Source organism: Hyla sarda, chromosome 3 (assembly GCF_029499605.1).
Source record: "Hyla sarda isolate aHylSar1 chromosome 3, aHylSar1.hap1, whole genome shotgun sequence".
NCBI classification, from domain to species: domain Eukaryota; kingdom Metazoa; phylum Chordata; class Amphibia; order Anura; family Hylidae; genus Hyla; species Hyla sarda.
Genome location: NC_079191.1, coordinates 289105970 through 289122518, shown reverse-complemented (window position 1 = coordinate 289122518; position 16549 = coordinate 289105970). Strand labels below are relative to the sequence as shown.

The 16549-nt window shown below is 41.1% G+C and overlaps 1 protein-coding gene across 14 annotated transcripts in view; it reads left to right on the top strand.

The window, feature by feature from the left end:
• The window catches only part of C3H6orf118 (chromosome 3 C6orf118 homolog), a 303945-nt gene that overhangs the window by 141525 nt on the left and 145871 nt on the right, over window positions 1–16549 (top strand). For 13 of the 14 annotated variants that reach the window (XR_008891406.1, XM_056566824.1, XM_056566819.1 and 10 more), the window contains one exon: window positions 2912–3108. Coding sequence is in view for 12 of the 14 variants with exons in the window: in XM_056566824.1 (XP_056422799.1) it covers window positions 2912–3108 (197 nt within the window). In the remaining 2 variants the exon portion in view is untranslated. Of the gene's footprint in view, window positions 1–2911; window positions 3109–10444; window positions 10565–16549 lie in introns of all 14 variants that reach the window. The other variant, XR_008891407.1, reaches the window with a different exon arrangement.

The window sequence follows — 16549 nt, the reverse complement described above, 5'->3', positions numbered from 1 at the left end:
ACAATTCCAAAGTCCAAAATAGTGTATTTTTGGTCACTTTTTATATCATGAAAAAATGAATAAAAAGTGATCAACAAGTCTGATCAATACAAAAAGGAAACCGTTAAAAACTTCAGATCACGGCTCAAAAAAATGAGCCCTCATACCGACCCATACGTGGTAAAATAAAGTTATAGGGGTCAGAAGATGACCATTTTAAACGTATAAATTTTCCTGCATGTAGTTAGGATTTTTTTCAGAAGTACGACAAAATCAAACCGATATAAGAAGGGTATAATTTTAATCGTATGGACCTACAGAATAAAGAGTGTGTCATTTTTACCAAAAAATTTACTGCCTAGAAACAGAAGCCTCAAAAGTTACAGAATGGCGTTTTTTTTTTTTTTTTTTATTTTGTCTCACAATGATTTTTTTTCCGTTTCGCCATAGATTTTTAGGTATAATGACTGCTGTCACTGCAAAGTAGAATTGGTGGCGCAAAAAATAAGCCAAAATATGGATTTTTAGGTGCAAAATTGAAAGGGTTATGATTTTTTAAAGGTAAGGAGGAAAAAATGAAAGTGCGAAAACGGAAAACCCCCTGGTCCTTAAGGGGTTAAACATACTTATTTTGGTGCATGTAGTTATAATTTTTTTAAGTAGTAAAATAAAACAAAACCTACATAAATTGGGTATCCTTGTAACCGTATGGACCTACAGAATAAAGATAAGGTGTAATTTTTACCGAAAGGTAAAGCCCCAAAAAGTTACGAAATGGCATTTTTTTTATCTCACCACACAAATACGTTTTTTTTGTTCCACCGCAGATTGTTATAAAATAAGTGATGTCATTAGAAAGTAAAATTGGTGACACAAAAAAAACTGTCCTTATATGGGTCTGTAGGTGCAAAATTATGATAAGAAGGGGAGGAGGAAAAAAACGAAAATGCAAAAAAAGAAAATTTGCTGGGTCCTAGGGGTATTCCAGAATTTTTTTTATTTGACTATGCTACAAGAGCTCCAAGTTAGTGTAGTTCATAATATAGTGTCTGTACCTGTGTATGACGGTCTTCTCACAATTCTTATGTGATTTTCACCCCAATATTTATTTTCTATTTAGAAGAGAAGCATTTCAATGCACAGTGATAAGCAATACAAGTTGCTACTTTATTATTTATATGCAAAATGGTTTCTCTTTGGTCATTTTATGAACTTATTTCTTGTGTATTTGCACCATATAGGTTCCACATGGCTGCTTTAGGGTTATAAAAAGCATGCACAAATCTGTGACTATGTAAAAATTTTATTTTTTTGACACAAAATGCAAGTTTTTCTTCTTTACTTGCACCATATAGTTTCACATGTCTGCATTAGTTATATAGAGCATGCACTTAGGTAGAAAGCTTTGTAAATGTAAAAATTTTGTGCAGAACTCATGACAAGGGAGGGGGAGGAGAGGAGCTCATCATACTCCAGGGGAAATCCCCCAGCCTCTCAGAGAAATTCATAAAGACTCATCACAATAATACATAGATCAAAAGGTATTTTTCATATTAACACATGAATATTATTATGCATACAGGGCTTAGGGCATTTTAAAAAATGTTATTTACTATTGAGAGTAATGCTTTAAAGCGTAACTGTCAGATTCAACAAAAATATATATATTTTTTTAAATATATCTCTCAGTACCTAATCCTGTACATGTACATCTAATTTTTATGTGTCTTGCACCTTTATTTCTTTTTTTATTACACTTTTAATTTAGCTCCCTAGTCTGAAATCCTATCAAAGGGAGGAGACATTGCCTCACTGTGCAGGTCTCTGACATAGGTGATGACACATGGACACAGCAGGACTAGTATGTGTCCAAGCAGGCAGGGGGGGCAGTTGTTTGACCTGCTTTTTCAGTATGAAATACTGACAATTTTCTAATTAAAGCAATTGCAAAACCTATTGGTTTGGATGCTTTACAACATATCAAATGTTTTTGTATCTGACAGTGCCCATTTAAGTTTAGCGTTTGGAATGAAAGTGTTGTAAATTCATATAAAAGTCCTTTGCTTTAAGAGGACTGTGTCATTGGGGAAATGCACCACTGAACATTTGAACCCTTCCACCAACCAGTGGAGTACACAATTAGGATCCTTAGCAAAGGTAATTCATAAATATTTGTGTTTAGTATGATACAGTAATAACTGGATTGCCAAAATTTTTGGGGGGACTTAAAAAAAATATTAAATTAAAGCGGTTATCCACCATAAGGTGATTCTAGTATGTAATGGACATGCTTAGGAAGGATCTGCTCTTGTCTTGGGGCTAAATAGCTATGTTGTGAGATTACCATAACACTGTGGCTAGCTATTTGGGAACAGGTACTGTTTTAGGTGTTTTAGTTTTATTTTTTGCCTACAAATCCCATAATTCCATTTTCCTCCCTCCCACACATCATCCACCCCACCAATTGAAACATAAATGAGATGCATCCATTCAAAAGTCCTGTGGTTTTCAGTCAGGGTGCCTACAGCTTTTGCATTAGTTGCAGATTGACCTCTCTCCCACCAAGCGATCGCTCCACCCATTGAAGCAGACAGGCTCCCTTTCATCAGCTGACTAGTGAGGTCAGGTCTCGGCCACCTTGCAACCTGGGAAAAATCTGAGACAACGGTCATTTTGTATGCTGTTAAAAATAAATATTGGGGTAAAAATCACATAAGAATTGTGAGAAAACCATCACACACAGGTACAGAAAATATATTATGAAGTACACTAACTTTACAACCCCAGTAGCATAGTCAAAAAAAAAAAAAAATCCTGGAATACCTCTTTAACTTTTTACTTACTAGCAACAATCCCACTTTGTAGCTCAATGTAATTTCTGGATTGCCTTTGTAATGCAATTAACATATATTTTATTTTTTGGTATGTGTAGCTCCCTTGTTAAATTCAAGAAACACTGATCCAGCCAGTGAACAGTGCAATGCAAGTGAGGTAAAAGTATTTGTAGCAAAGAGAAGTAAAGTGCTAAAAACACTGATGGAAGTAAACGTGTTGGAGGAAGAGATCAGAAAGAACCTAACCCATGCTTTAAATGCTGAGGCTACAGAACAGTACATCAAAGATATACAGGTAATTAAACCCTTTCAGGACAAAGAATTTACACATTTTAGAGTGCCTTATTTTTCATCTGATATTATTTCAGACAAATACTTCTATGATTATCTTTTTTTGATTACAGGTCGAGCTTTAGTGCAGTAGCAAAGGAGAATCAGTATGTTTAATTAGTGTAGGTTTTATATAAAGGAAAACAGGAAAATTTCAAAAACTTCTATAAATTTCCTTCTTTTGTAATTTAATAACTCTCTTATTCAATTATTCATTGTATAATGAAACAAAAAATCAGCACTTTGCCCAAACTACATTATTGATAAACAAAGCTCTTTATTTTTTTGCCAGGAAGTCCCGCTTTTCAATATATTGCTCACATTGAGAAAAAAACTGTACTATAACTATGCATTGATAATTATATGGCGTGAATTTACCTCTTTACCTTATGCCAATATAATATAATTTTTCTTGTTATTGAATAATGTATGATTAATTAGATTTATTTTTTAAAATCGCTTATTGCCTTGTGGATTTCTAATAGAGTGACATTGTGCCAAAAATTTTGACTTTTAAAAAGTAGTAAAATAATAAATGTGCTGAAAAAAATTAATTCTACTAAGCCACATTCCCAACATCTGTCAGATAGCAAGTATAACAAGCATGGTACAAATGCACCCCAAAATGGCCCACTTGCATAATAAATATGGCAAAGTGAAGATAAAGAATTTGTACAAATTATGGCAGAATGTACAGTAAGTGTAAAAGCAATAATAAATTTCGACAATTTCTGTTATGTCGTGACAGTGTCATGATTGTTACATAGTTACATAATTTGTAAGGGTAAAAAAAGACAAGAGTTTATCAAGTTGAGCCTATAATCCGATTGTAATGATCCAGGGCAAGGGAAAAAACCCTTATGAGGCAGATGCCAATTACCCTATACCAGAGTAAAAAATTCCTTCCTGACTCCAAATATGGTAAACAGAATAAATCCCTGGATCAACATTCTATCCCCATAGCTCTACTGTACTTGCTCTTCTGAGTGTTGCTGTGTAAGAGGGGGCGTAAAAGAGGAGTTACAAAAACAGGAGTTTGAAAGCAGGAGGTTGAGATCGCTGTGAGTGTTAATTTCTGAACCCACAAGGTCTACAAAAAAATTTTAAGTGTAATTTTGACTGTCTGTTTTTTTCCTATACATTTGTGAAATCCCCATAACTAGATGGCCTCCATGTTGGAAAATGCAGTCCAATGTACATCCTGTTCAATGTATGCAATCCTTGAACAACAGTTTGAGGGTGCATATTGTTGTGCGAGATGTGTGCTAGTTGTCCGTTTGGAAGCCCAGATCCTGCATCTAGAGGGGCGACTGGCAACAATGAGAAGCATTAACAACATGGAGAGGAGTCTCGTGCTCACTGAGCAGGCACTCTCGGGAATAGACGTGGGGGAGGACAGTGGGACGGAGTTGCAGGACAGTCAGGCAGTTAGCTGGGTTACAGTTAGAAAGAGGGGTAGGGGAGAAAGTGTCAGGGAGGCTAGTCCTGAACTGGCACACCCCAACAAGTTTGCCCGCTTGGCAGATGAGGGGGATGCCATTACAGAGCTAGCAGAACTGCAGCAGGATACTGCCTCTGACCGCCAGGGGGGTGTCTGCTCCAGTAAGGAGGGAGGGAGGAGTACAGGGCAGGCCAGACAGGTACTAGTGGTGGGGGACTCAATTATTAGGGGGACAGACAGGGCAATCTGTCACAAAGAGCGGGATCGCCGAACAGTGTGTTGTCTGCCTGGCGCACGAGTTCGGCACATCGCGGATCGGGTTGACAGGTTGCTGGGCGGGGCTGGAGCGGACCCAGCAGTCATGGTACATATTGGCACCAATGACAAAGTGAGAGGTAGGTGGAGTGTCCTTAAAAATGATTTCAGGGACTTAGGCCGCAAGCTTAAGGCAAGGACCTCCAAGGTAGTATTTTCTGAAATACTACCAGTACCACGAGCCACACCAGAGAGGCAGCGGGAGATTAGGGAGGTAAACAAGTGGCTCAGAAGCTGGTGTAGGAAGGAAGGGTTTGGGTTCATGGAGAACTGGGCTGACTTCGCTGTCGGTTACCGCCTCTACCGTAGGGACGGGCTGCACCTCAATGGGGAGGGTGCAGCTTTCCTTGGGGAGAAGATGGCTAGAAGGGTGGAGGAGTGTTTAAACTAGGGACTTGGGGGGAGGGAACCTACAGCAAAGAGGGGGAAGATAGTGTAGATAGAGAGGTGGGAATTATAAATGTACCTGGGGGTCGAGCGGAGGTAGGGGTTAGAATAGTTAATAGGAATAGGCTTCATAGGAAAATAAAACTTACACCCTTGAATCCCATTAACCCCAATAACATAAAGGATGGAAATGTAAAGTGTATGTTCACAAATGCCAGAAGCCTAGCAAATAAAATGGGGGAGCTTGAGGCCTTGATACTGGAGGAACATATTGATATAGTTGGGGTCACTGAGACATGGCTGGACTCCTCGCATGACTGGGCTGTCAATCTGCAGGGATTTACATTGCTTCGCAAGGATAGAATGAACAGAAAAGGTGGTGGAGTCTGTCTGTATGTAAGAAGTGGTATGAAAGTCAGTGTGAACGATGCCATAGTGTGTGATGATTCTGAGGAGGTGGAATCACTGTGGGTAGAATTACAAAAGGAGGGAAATACTGAAAAAATAATATTTGGGGTAATTTACAGACCCCCTAATATCACTGAAGAGATAGAAGTTTGGCTTCATAAACAAATAGAGAGGGCCGCCCGGGCAGGTACAGTGGTAATAATGGGAGATTTTAACTATCCAGATATAGATTGGGGTCCGGGGATGGCTAAAACTACAAAGGGGCGTCAATTCCTAAATTTATTGCAGGATAATTTTATGGGCCAGTTTGTGGAGGACCCAACAAGAAGTGATGCCTTGTTGGATCTGATCATTTCCAACAACGCAGAGCTGGTTGGTAATGTAACTGTGCGGGAAAACCTTGTTAATAGCGACCACAGTATAGTTACTTTTGACTTAAAATGTAGAAAACAAAGACAGGCGGGGAAGGCAAAAACATATAACTTTAAAAAGGCAAACTTCCCTGGGCTGAGAGCTGCACTACAGGACATAGACTGGGGGGAGGTGTTGTCAAATACTGATACAGAAGGTAAATGGGACATCTTTAAATCAACTCTAAATAACTATACAGCTAAATATATACCAAAGGGGAACAAATATAAACGATTAAAACTAAATCCTACATGGCTGACAAATGATGTTAAAAGAGCAATAAACAACAAAAAAATAGCCTTCAAAAAATACAAATCTGATGGGTCAGCGATAACATTTAAACAGTACAAAGAGCTTAATAAAATCTGTAAAAATGTAATAAAAACAGCAAAAATTCAAAACGAGAGACAGGTGGCCAAAGAAAGCAAAACTAACCCTAAATATTTTTTTAGATATATAAATGCAAAAAAACCAAGGACAGAGCATGTAGGACCCCTTAATAATGATAATGGGGAGGTTGTCACAGGCAATCAAGAGAAAGTGGAGCTACTGAATGGGTTCTTTAGTTCTGTATACACTATGGAAAAAGGAGCTGACATTGGCCAGGTCAGTGCTGGTAACACATCATGTAATGTACTGAACTGGCTTAATGTAGAGATGGTACAAGGTAAGTTAAGTGATATAAATGTAAGCAAATCTCCAGGGCCAGATGGATTGCACCCAAGAGTTCTTAGAGAGGTAAGTTCAGTAATATCTGTACCCCTGTTCATGATATTTAGAGATTCTCTGGTGTCTGGTATTGTGCCAAGGGACTGGCGCAAGGCGAATGTGGTGCCAATCTTCAAAAAGGGCTCTAGGTCTTCCCCAGGAAACTATAGACCGGTAAGTTTAACGTGCATTGTTGGTAAATTGTTTGAATGACTTATAAGGGATTACATACAGGAATACATAGGGGATAATAGTATTATAAGTGATAACCAGCATGGGTTTACTAAGGATAGAAGTTGTCAAACCAATCTAATTTGCTTTTATGAAGAGGTGAGTAGAAGCCTTGACAGAGGAATGGCTGTGGATATAGTGTTTCTGGATTTTGCTAAAGCATTTGATACTGTCCCTCATAGACGTCTGACAGGTAAGTTAAGGTCTTTGGGTTTGGAAATTTTAGTTTGTAACTGGATTTAACACTGGCTCATGGATCGTACCCAGAGAGTGGTGGTCAATGATTCGTACTCTGATTGGTCCCCGGTTATTAGTGGTGTACCCCAAGATTCAGTACTGGGCCCGCTGTTGTTTAATTTATTTATCAATGATATAGAGGATGGTATTAACAGCTCTGTTTCTATCTTTGCAGATGACACCAAGCTTTGTAGCATGGTACAGTCTATAGAGGATGTGCATAAGTTACAGGATGACTTGGATAGACTAATTGTCTGGGCATCCACTTGGCAAATGAGGTTCAATGTGGATAAATGTAAAGTTATGCATCTGGGTACTAATAACCTGCATGCATCGTATGTCTTAGGGGGGATTAAACTGGCAGAGTCACTGGTAGAGAAGGATCTGGGTGTACTTGTAGATCACAGACTACAGAATAGCATGCAATGTCAGGCTGCTGCTTCCAAAGCCGGCAGGATATTGTCATGTATCAAAAGAGGCATGGACTCAAGGGACAGGGACATAATACTCCCCCTTTATAAAGCATTGGTACGGCCTCACCTGGAATATGCTGTTCAGTTTTGGGCACCAGTCCATAAAAGGGACACTGCGGAGTTGGAAAGGGTGCAGAGACGCGCGACTAAACTAATATGGGGCATGGATCATTGTTTAGTCTGAAGAAGAGACGTTTAAGGGGGGATATGATAAACGTATATAAGTATATTAATGGCCCATACAAAAAATATGGAGAAAAACTGTTCCAGGTTAAACCCCCCCCAAAGGACGAGGGGGCACTCCCTCCGTCTGGAGAAAAAAAAGTTTAGTCTCAAGGGCGTGAGGACTGTGAATTTATGGAACGGTCTACCTCAGGAACTGGTCACAGCAGGAACAATTAACAGCTTTAAAACAGGATTAGATACATTCCTGGAACAAAATAACATTAATGCTTATGAAGAAATATAAAATCCCATCCCTTCCCCAATATCCCGCCACACCCCTACCCCTTAATTCCCTGGTTGAACTTGATGGACATATGTCTTTTTTCGACCGTACTAACTATGTACAGCTTTATAACCTGTCTTGGTACTCTAATCCACCCATTCCCTTAATTACCTTGGTCACCCTCCTCTGGACATGCTCCAGTTCAGCCAAGTCCTTTTCATATGCAGGTGCCCAAAATTAAACCCAATATTCCATATGTGCATACATTAGTAGTATGGTTGAACTAGTGATTTATACAGAGGCAAAACTATGTTCTTGTCAGAAGCTTAAAGGCCTTTCTTGATGCACCAAGTAAAGAAACTTCTCCAGACACGTTGGTCTCAGGTGAATGTAAGGTCAATTTATAAAAAAAAAAAAAAAAAAAACAATGGCAGTGATGCATTTCGGAGGTGCAACCTCCTTCACTAGATTGCAGATATACAGTTTAAGCCAAATCTGGCTTTTTATTATAACAAACAGGACCACAGGATTTACCGGCTCCGGCGAAAACAGTTATATGCGCATAGCAACGCTTGTCGATGATCCGGATTGATGCCACTCTTAACCCGGCAGCACAGAGAAGGTGTAGGAGAGGTGAAGATGTCCGGTACAGATTATTAATGCAGGGTCCGCTGTAAAGGGTAATGTTAGTCTGTAGCGTATGGCAGCGCTGGAGGTCTTTGGTGTTGGATCCCTCTCTACCCCGACGGCGCAGGGAGAAGATGAGAGGGCAGTGACCAGTAGTGGTGGAAAAATAATCCAGATAGTCCCGACTTCTTGTGCAAAGGCAGTCTGGGACCAGGCGCGTTTTGGGGAGCCACGTCACCTTTTTTAATGGTGGATATGCAAAGACTGTGTCCCCATTAAAAATGGGGACGTGGCTCCCTGAAACGCGTCTGATCGAAGACTGCCTTTGCACAAGAAGTAGGGACTATCTGGATTATTTTTCCACCACTATTGGTCTTTCACTGACCTCTCATCTTCTCCCCGCACCGTTGGGGTAGAGAGGGATCCAACACCAAAGACCTCCAGCGCTGACATATGCTACAGACTAACATTACCCTTTACAGCAGACCCTGCATTAATCATATGTACCGGACATCTTCGTTTCTCCTACATCTTCCCCGTGCTGCTGGGGCAGAGAGGCATCAATCCGGATCATCGACAAGCGCTGCTATGCATATATAACTGGTTTCGCCGGAGCCGGTAAGAGGCACTAAGTGCCTGACTTTGATCTATTTACCCTCTTGTTCTTTGTCCCCGTGCCGTCGGGGTATAGAGGATAGATCTGTAGCGCTATTGCGCATAAAAGTCTTCTTAGTGGGCTCGTACCTGCGAGCCTCCAGTGCTACCAAAAACTGCTTATTGGACTTATCGTATCATATGTATTGGAATATAAACCCCTACCATTGTCGCACCGTTTAAGTTCAATACCGTTTTAAATGTTAAAAATTTACTTTTAACACTTTATTTTAGCGAGTAGTCTGTGCCAAGGGCCCTGCCCCAGACCTCACAGTATTATTCAGTAAATGTAATTATATTTTCAGACACTTCCTTTCTTACTTATTCCTATTTATTCTGCCTTATTCTAAATCTTCTTCCTAGCCTAGTAGGACTGCTATTTTCCCCTTTTTTTTGAATCAGGATATATATATATATATATATATATATATATATAGTTTAAAAGTTTCCCCCGCTGGCCCCGTAACTAGTCCCTTGGTTGGGAAACTCACTATGTCCTGTTACTCTGGCTGTAATCACACCCCCTCAGCGGGATTGACAGCCTGGGCATAGTATGCATCTGCCTAGAGAGCAGAGCGGTGACAAGGGCTGTCAATCATGCTGAGGGGGTGGAGTTACAGCGCAGCAGACTTGGTAAGTATAGCTCCCGCCCAGGGGACTACTTACGGGGCTAGCGTTCTCTCTCCCCATACCTGCAGGCAGAAACATCTCCTAGGGATGGTGAGAGAGAACGCTATTGCCACGCATTATATATGGTAAAATCTGATGAGAGGTTTCCTGTAAAAATGTGTTTTGGTTTATAATTAGAGCAGAAAAAAAAATCTAGTAAAAATAAAGCTTAGATTCTATTTTCTTAGGGAATTTTGGAAATAAATATAAACTATGTAACCAATTTAGAAGATGTATACTAGAATAACATTTATAAACTTTAGCGAGTAAAGATATATAATTTTGCTTATAGAACCTCCTGAAAGCCTGTGGTTCCTTAAGTCTTTGTAGAAGAATATTAGTCTTAAAACGTAAAAGAACGTAAACACGCTCCAAAAAAGAAATAGAGAAAATGTGTTTAGTAATAACCAAGGTGAGTAAAGAGAGTGGAGTTAGTAAATAAGGCAACGAAACATCGGAATCAGTAAAAGAACAGTATCATAATACCAACAGTGTTGCATATAAATGATGGGAATAATTTGGTTCTATAATAAAGACATATTGTTAAAAATATTTTTTGGGTTAAATATAACATTTTTAAAAATATTTCCTTCCAATGCATGATATCTATGGAAATATAATAAAAAGTAACTGGGTTCCAATAAGTGTAATAATGGTACATAGTTTGTATGAAAGAGATCTTAAAACCTAGATGTAATGCATATCCGTAGGTATTTTATACCTAGGAAGGCCATGGAAAGTTAGGATCGCAGCCGGTCTCAGAAGTGAGACCCGGTGCGATTGGTCCCGGTCCCAGGGTTACTACTACCCCCATCATAGAACAGATTCTGTCCCTTGATAGGAATACTAATAGTACTGCAGTGCTGCAGGAGTACCAGGCAGCTGTGGAGTGAAGGTTAAAAAATGGTACAGAACTATGCACAAAACCGTGGTTGACCACGGTTTTGTGCATAGTAAAAAAAAAAACTAATCCGTACAAGTACAAAAACTTACACAACCGGATATATCCAGCTGTGTAAGTTTTTATATGGTAGGTCAATGTATACGGTTTGCGATATTGTTGTATACGGTTTTCAAACACAAACCGTATACGGCAACCGTATAGCATAATCGTCATGTGACTACACCCTTACAAAGAGGACTGCTGTAAGAAAAAAAAGGACAATATAAGAGAATCGTGTGTGTGTGTATATCCTTCACCAACTTTAACATATAAATTATATAGTGAGTGATAAAAGTTAGAGAATTCCTTAGCTATTTCTGCAGTAACTGTACAAATCTTAGCATCAAAAGCAATTATTTTAGGATGTAATAATGTAATACTTCAGACATTTACGCATGTGGCGATACCAAATATGTATATTTATTTATTTTCTTTTTTTTTAAACACATTTTTGTCCCTCTTAGGGGCCTATCATAAGCCATCATTAGATAGTTTACATAGATCAATGTAATGCTATTGCATTACATTCATCAATGTTATCTGTGCTTGATTGCTATGGGCTTCCTAACAGAGCCTCCAGCAATCACAGAGCCAGGGAAGATAGTAAGGGACAAGTAAGCCCCGGGCTTCCCCAGCAGCCCATTGTCACCCCAAGATTACTTTGCAGGGGGGGAAGGGAATGTTGGCGGGGGGGGGGGGGGGGCATGGAACCACTAGACTCCAGGGATCACTGGCCTTTAGTGTCTAAGTGCCGTGATTAAAATTGATTACAGCATTTAAAGCGCAACTGTCATGAGATTTTAGCCCCCCCCCCAGACTACTACAGTGTTGTTACAGATATGCAACCATACCTTTATGGGTTTTCCTCCTTCTTTTATAACTTATAAAATAAATTTATCCAGCGGTCAGGCACAGTCGGATGGGCGTGGCTTGGGGTTCGCAAAGCCCCGCCGCCACGTCTATCCTCTCCTTTCAGCGCTGGGATCGCTGTGTAGTAAGACAATGCATCCACAGCGCATGCTCCCCTCCTGACGTGCACACGCCACTGCCCTGCATTGACAGAGCTCCTGCTGCCTATGCGCTCACTGCGCAGGTGCAGTACTAGAGGAAGGGAGGGGTGCAGATGTCTGATAGATGTCTGCTGCTGCCGGTTATTGATGCAGACCCGACTGGCAGTCTTGCATATCTACGGTGACCCGGAAAATAAGGGGGATCGTGGTTGTCCAAGACACCCACAATCCCCCTGAAGGGATAGGAGTGAGGTGGCAGGAGGCGACGATCATGGCGGTGATCGGCAGCAGAGGACGGCGATGTGGCTCCCTGGATCCTACGGAAGCCGGTGAGTTGCCTAGCAACATCTGGAGGGCTACAGTTTGAGACCACTCTACAGTGGTCTCTAAACTGTAGCCTTCCAGATGTTGCAAAACTACAACTCCCAGCATGCCCAGACAGCTGTTTGGGCATGTTGGGATTTGAAGTTTTGCAACAGCTGGGGGGCTACAGTTTGGAGATCACTGTGCAGTGGTCTCTAAACTGTGGCCCTCTAGATCTTGCAAAACTACAGCTCCTAGCATGCCCACACAGCAGTTTGCTGTGTGGGCATGCTGGGATTTGAAGTTTTGCAAGATCTGTAGGGCCACAGTTTGGAGATCACTGTACAGCAAACAGCTGTCTCGGCATGCTGGGAGTTGTAGTTGCGTACCTCCAGCTGTTGCATAACTACATCTCCCAGCATGCCCTTCGGCGATCAGTACATGCTGGGAATTGTAGTTTTGCAACAGCTGGGGGCACACTGGTTGGAAAATACTGAGTTAGGTAACAGAACCTAACTGAAGGTTTTCCAACCAATGTGCCTCCAGCTGTTGCAGAAGTACAACTCCCAGCATGCATGGTCTGTCAGTACATGCTGGGAGTTGTAGTTTTGAAACAGCTGGAGGTTCCCCCCCCCCCCCCATGTGAATGTACAGGGTATATTCACACGGACAGGTTTACAGTAAGTTTCCTGCTTGAAGTTTGATCTGCTGCAAATTGTTTGCCGCAGCGCGAACTCCTAGCGGGAAACTCACTGTAAACCTCCGCCTGTGTGACTGTACCCTAAAAACACTACACCACATTAACACATAATAAAGGTTAAAACATTACATATACACCCCCTTACACTGTCCCCGCCAATAAAAATGAGAAACGTATTGTACGGCAGTGTTTCCAAAATGGAGCCTCCAGCTGTTGCAAAACAACAACTCCCAGCATTTCCGGACAGCCACTGACTGTCCAGGCATTCTGGGAGTTTAGCAACATCTGGAATCACTGGCATAGAATACCACTATGTCCACCCCTATGCAATCCCTAATTTAGTCCTCAAATGCGCATGGCGCTCTCTCATTTCGGAGCCCTGTCGTATTTCAAGGAAACAGTTTAGGGCCACATATGGGATATTTCCATACTCGGGAGAAATTTTGGGGGGCTTTTTCTCCTTTTACCCCTTATGAAAAGGAAAAGTTGGGGGCTACACCAGCCTGTTAGTGTAAAAAAAAAAAAAAAAAAAAAACATTTTACACTAACATGCTGGTGTTGCCCCATACTTTTTATTTTCACAAGCGGTAAAAGAAAAAAAAGACCCCCAAAATTTGTAACGCAACTTCTCCTGAGTACGTTAACCCCTTAACGACGCAGGACGTATATTTACATCCTGCGCCGGCTCCCGCGATATGAAGCGGGATCGCGCCGCGATCCCGCATCATATCGCGTCGGTCCCGGCGCTCATCAACGGCCGGGACCCGCGGCTAATACCACACATCGCCCATCGCGGCGATGTGCGGTATTAACCCTTTAGAAGCGGCGGTCAAAGCTGACCGCCGCTTCTAAAGTGAAAGTGACCCGGCTGCTCAGTCGGGCTGTTCGGGACCGCCGCGGTGAAATTGCGGCGTCCCAAACAGCTGACCGGACACCTGGAGGGCCCTTACCTGCCTCCTCGGTGTCCGATCGGCGAATGACTGCTCCGTGCCTGAGATCCAGGCAGGAGCAGTCAAGCGCCGATAACACTGATCACAGGCGTGTTAATACACGCCTGTGATCTGTGTAAAAGATCAGTGTGTGCAGTGTTATAGGTCCCTATGGGACCTATAACACTGCAAAAAAAATGTAAAAAAAAGTGTTAATAAAGGTCATTTAACCCCTTCCCTAATAAAAGTTTGAATCACCCCCCTTTTCCCATAAAAAAAATAAGTGTAAAAAAATATCAAAATAAACATATGTGGTATCGCTGCGTGCGTAAATGTCCAAACTATAAAAATATATAATTAATTAAACCGTACGGTCAATGGCGTACGCGCAAAAATATTCCAAAGTCCAAAACAGCGTATTTTGGTCACTTTTTATACCATTAAAAAATGAATAAAAAGTGATCAAAAAGTCCGATCAAAACAAAAATCATACCGATAAAAACTTCAGATCACGGCGCAAAAAATGAGTCCTCATACCGCCCTGTACGTGGGAAAAAAAGTTCTTAAACGTATAAATTTTCCTGCATGTAGTTATGATTTTTTTCAGAAGTGCGACAAAATCAAACCTATATAAGTAGGGTATCATTTTAACCGTATGGACCTACAGAATAATGATAAGGTGTAATTTTTACCGAAATATGCACTGCGTAGAAACGGAAGCCCCCAAAAGTTACAAAATGGCGTTTTTTTTTTCGATTTTGTCGCACAATGATTTTTTTTCCGTTTCGCCGTGCATTTTTGGGTAAAATTACTAATGTCACTGCAAAGTAGAATTGGCGACGCAAAAAATAAGCCATAATATGGATTTTTAGGTGGAAAATTGAAAGGGTTATGATTTTTAAAAGATAAGGAGGAAAAAACGAAAGTGCAAAAACGGAAAAACCCTGAGTCCTTAAGGGGTTAATACCCCATATGTGGGTGTAAAATGCCCTGCGGGCGTACTCTCAGGAGTGAGAGTGCACGATGTACATTTGAGGCCTAAATTGGTGATTTGCACAGGTGTGGCTGATTTTACAGTGGTTCTGACATAAACGCAAAAAAATGAATACCCACATGTGGAAACTAGACCCCCCTCACAGAACGTAACAAGGGGTATAGTGAGCCTTAACACCTCACAGGTGTTTAATGAAAATTCTTAAAAGTTGGATGGAAAAATGCTGATGTTACCCTAAATTTTTCATTTTTACAAGGGTAACAAGAGTAAGAACATACCCCATATGTGGATGTAAAGTGCTCTACGGGTGAACTACAATGCTCAGAAGAGAAGGATCACCCTTGGGCTTTTGAAGAGACAATTTTTCCGGAATTGAAGGCCATGCGTGTTTACAAAGCTCCCATAGTGCCTGAAAAATGGACCCCCCCCCACATGTGAGCCCATTTTTTGAAACTACACCCCTCATGTAATGTAATGTAAGGTACAGTGAGCATTTACGCCCCACAGGTGCGTAATTTTTCATTTGCACACCCCAGTGTTCCAAAGATCTGTCAAACACCAGTGGGGTGTAAATACTCACTGCACCCCTTATTAAATTCTGTGAGGGGTGTAGTTTTCAAAATGGGGTCACATGTGGGGGGGTCCACTATTCTGCCACCACGGGGGGCTTTGTAAATGCACATGGCCATTGACTTCCATTCCATGGGGGTCATTTTCTCCTATTTCCCCTTGTAAAAATGTAAAATTTGGGGGGGGGGGGGGCAAACTGCATTTTAGTGAAAAAAAAAATATTTTTTTTCATTTACACATCCAACTTTAACAAAAAGTCGTCAAACACCTGTGTGGTGTTAAGGCTCACTGTACCCCTTGTTACGTTCCTTGAGGGGTGTAGTTTCCACCTCTGTCCATGTGAGGAACTGTCCAGAGCAGGAACAAATCCCCATAGCAAACCTCTCCTGCTCTGGACAGTTCCTGACATGGAAAGAGGTGTCAGCAGAGAGCACTGTGGTCAAACAGAAAGGAAATAAAAAAAATAAAAAAAGGACTTCCTCTGTAGTATACAGCAGCTAATAAGTACTGGAAGGATTAAGATTTTTAAGTCAAAGTAATTAAAAAATCTGTTTAACATTCTGGCACCAGTTGATTTTAAAAAAAAAATAATAATTCGCCAGAGTACCTCTTTAATTATCTTGATATAGCTTCCTTCAAGAGACTCTGCTTGACAGCCGATCTGATGCACATGAGCTCTAATGTCCCCCAGAGAGAACTCTGTGCACCAGCCTGCTAAAGCGACTATTACTTAGCATACCACCGCTGGAAACCATTCTTTTCTGGCTCCTAAAGTTCCCTAAACATGCCTATGAGATGTAAGAAACCAACAAATCTCTGTGGGGGACATTTATCAAAACCTGTGCCGAGGCAAAGTTGCCCAGTTGCCCATAGCAACCAATCGGCTTGTTAAGAATGTAAGAAGTAAGCTGATTGGTTGCTATGGGCAACTTGGCAATTTTGCTTCTG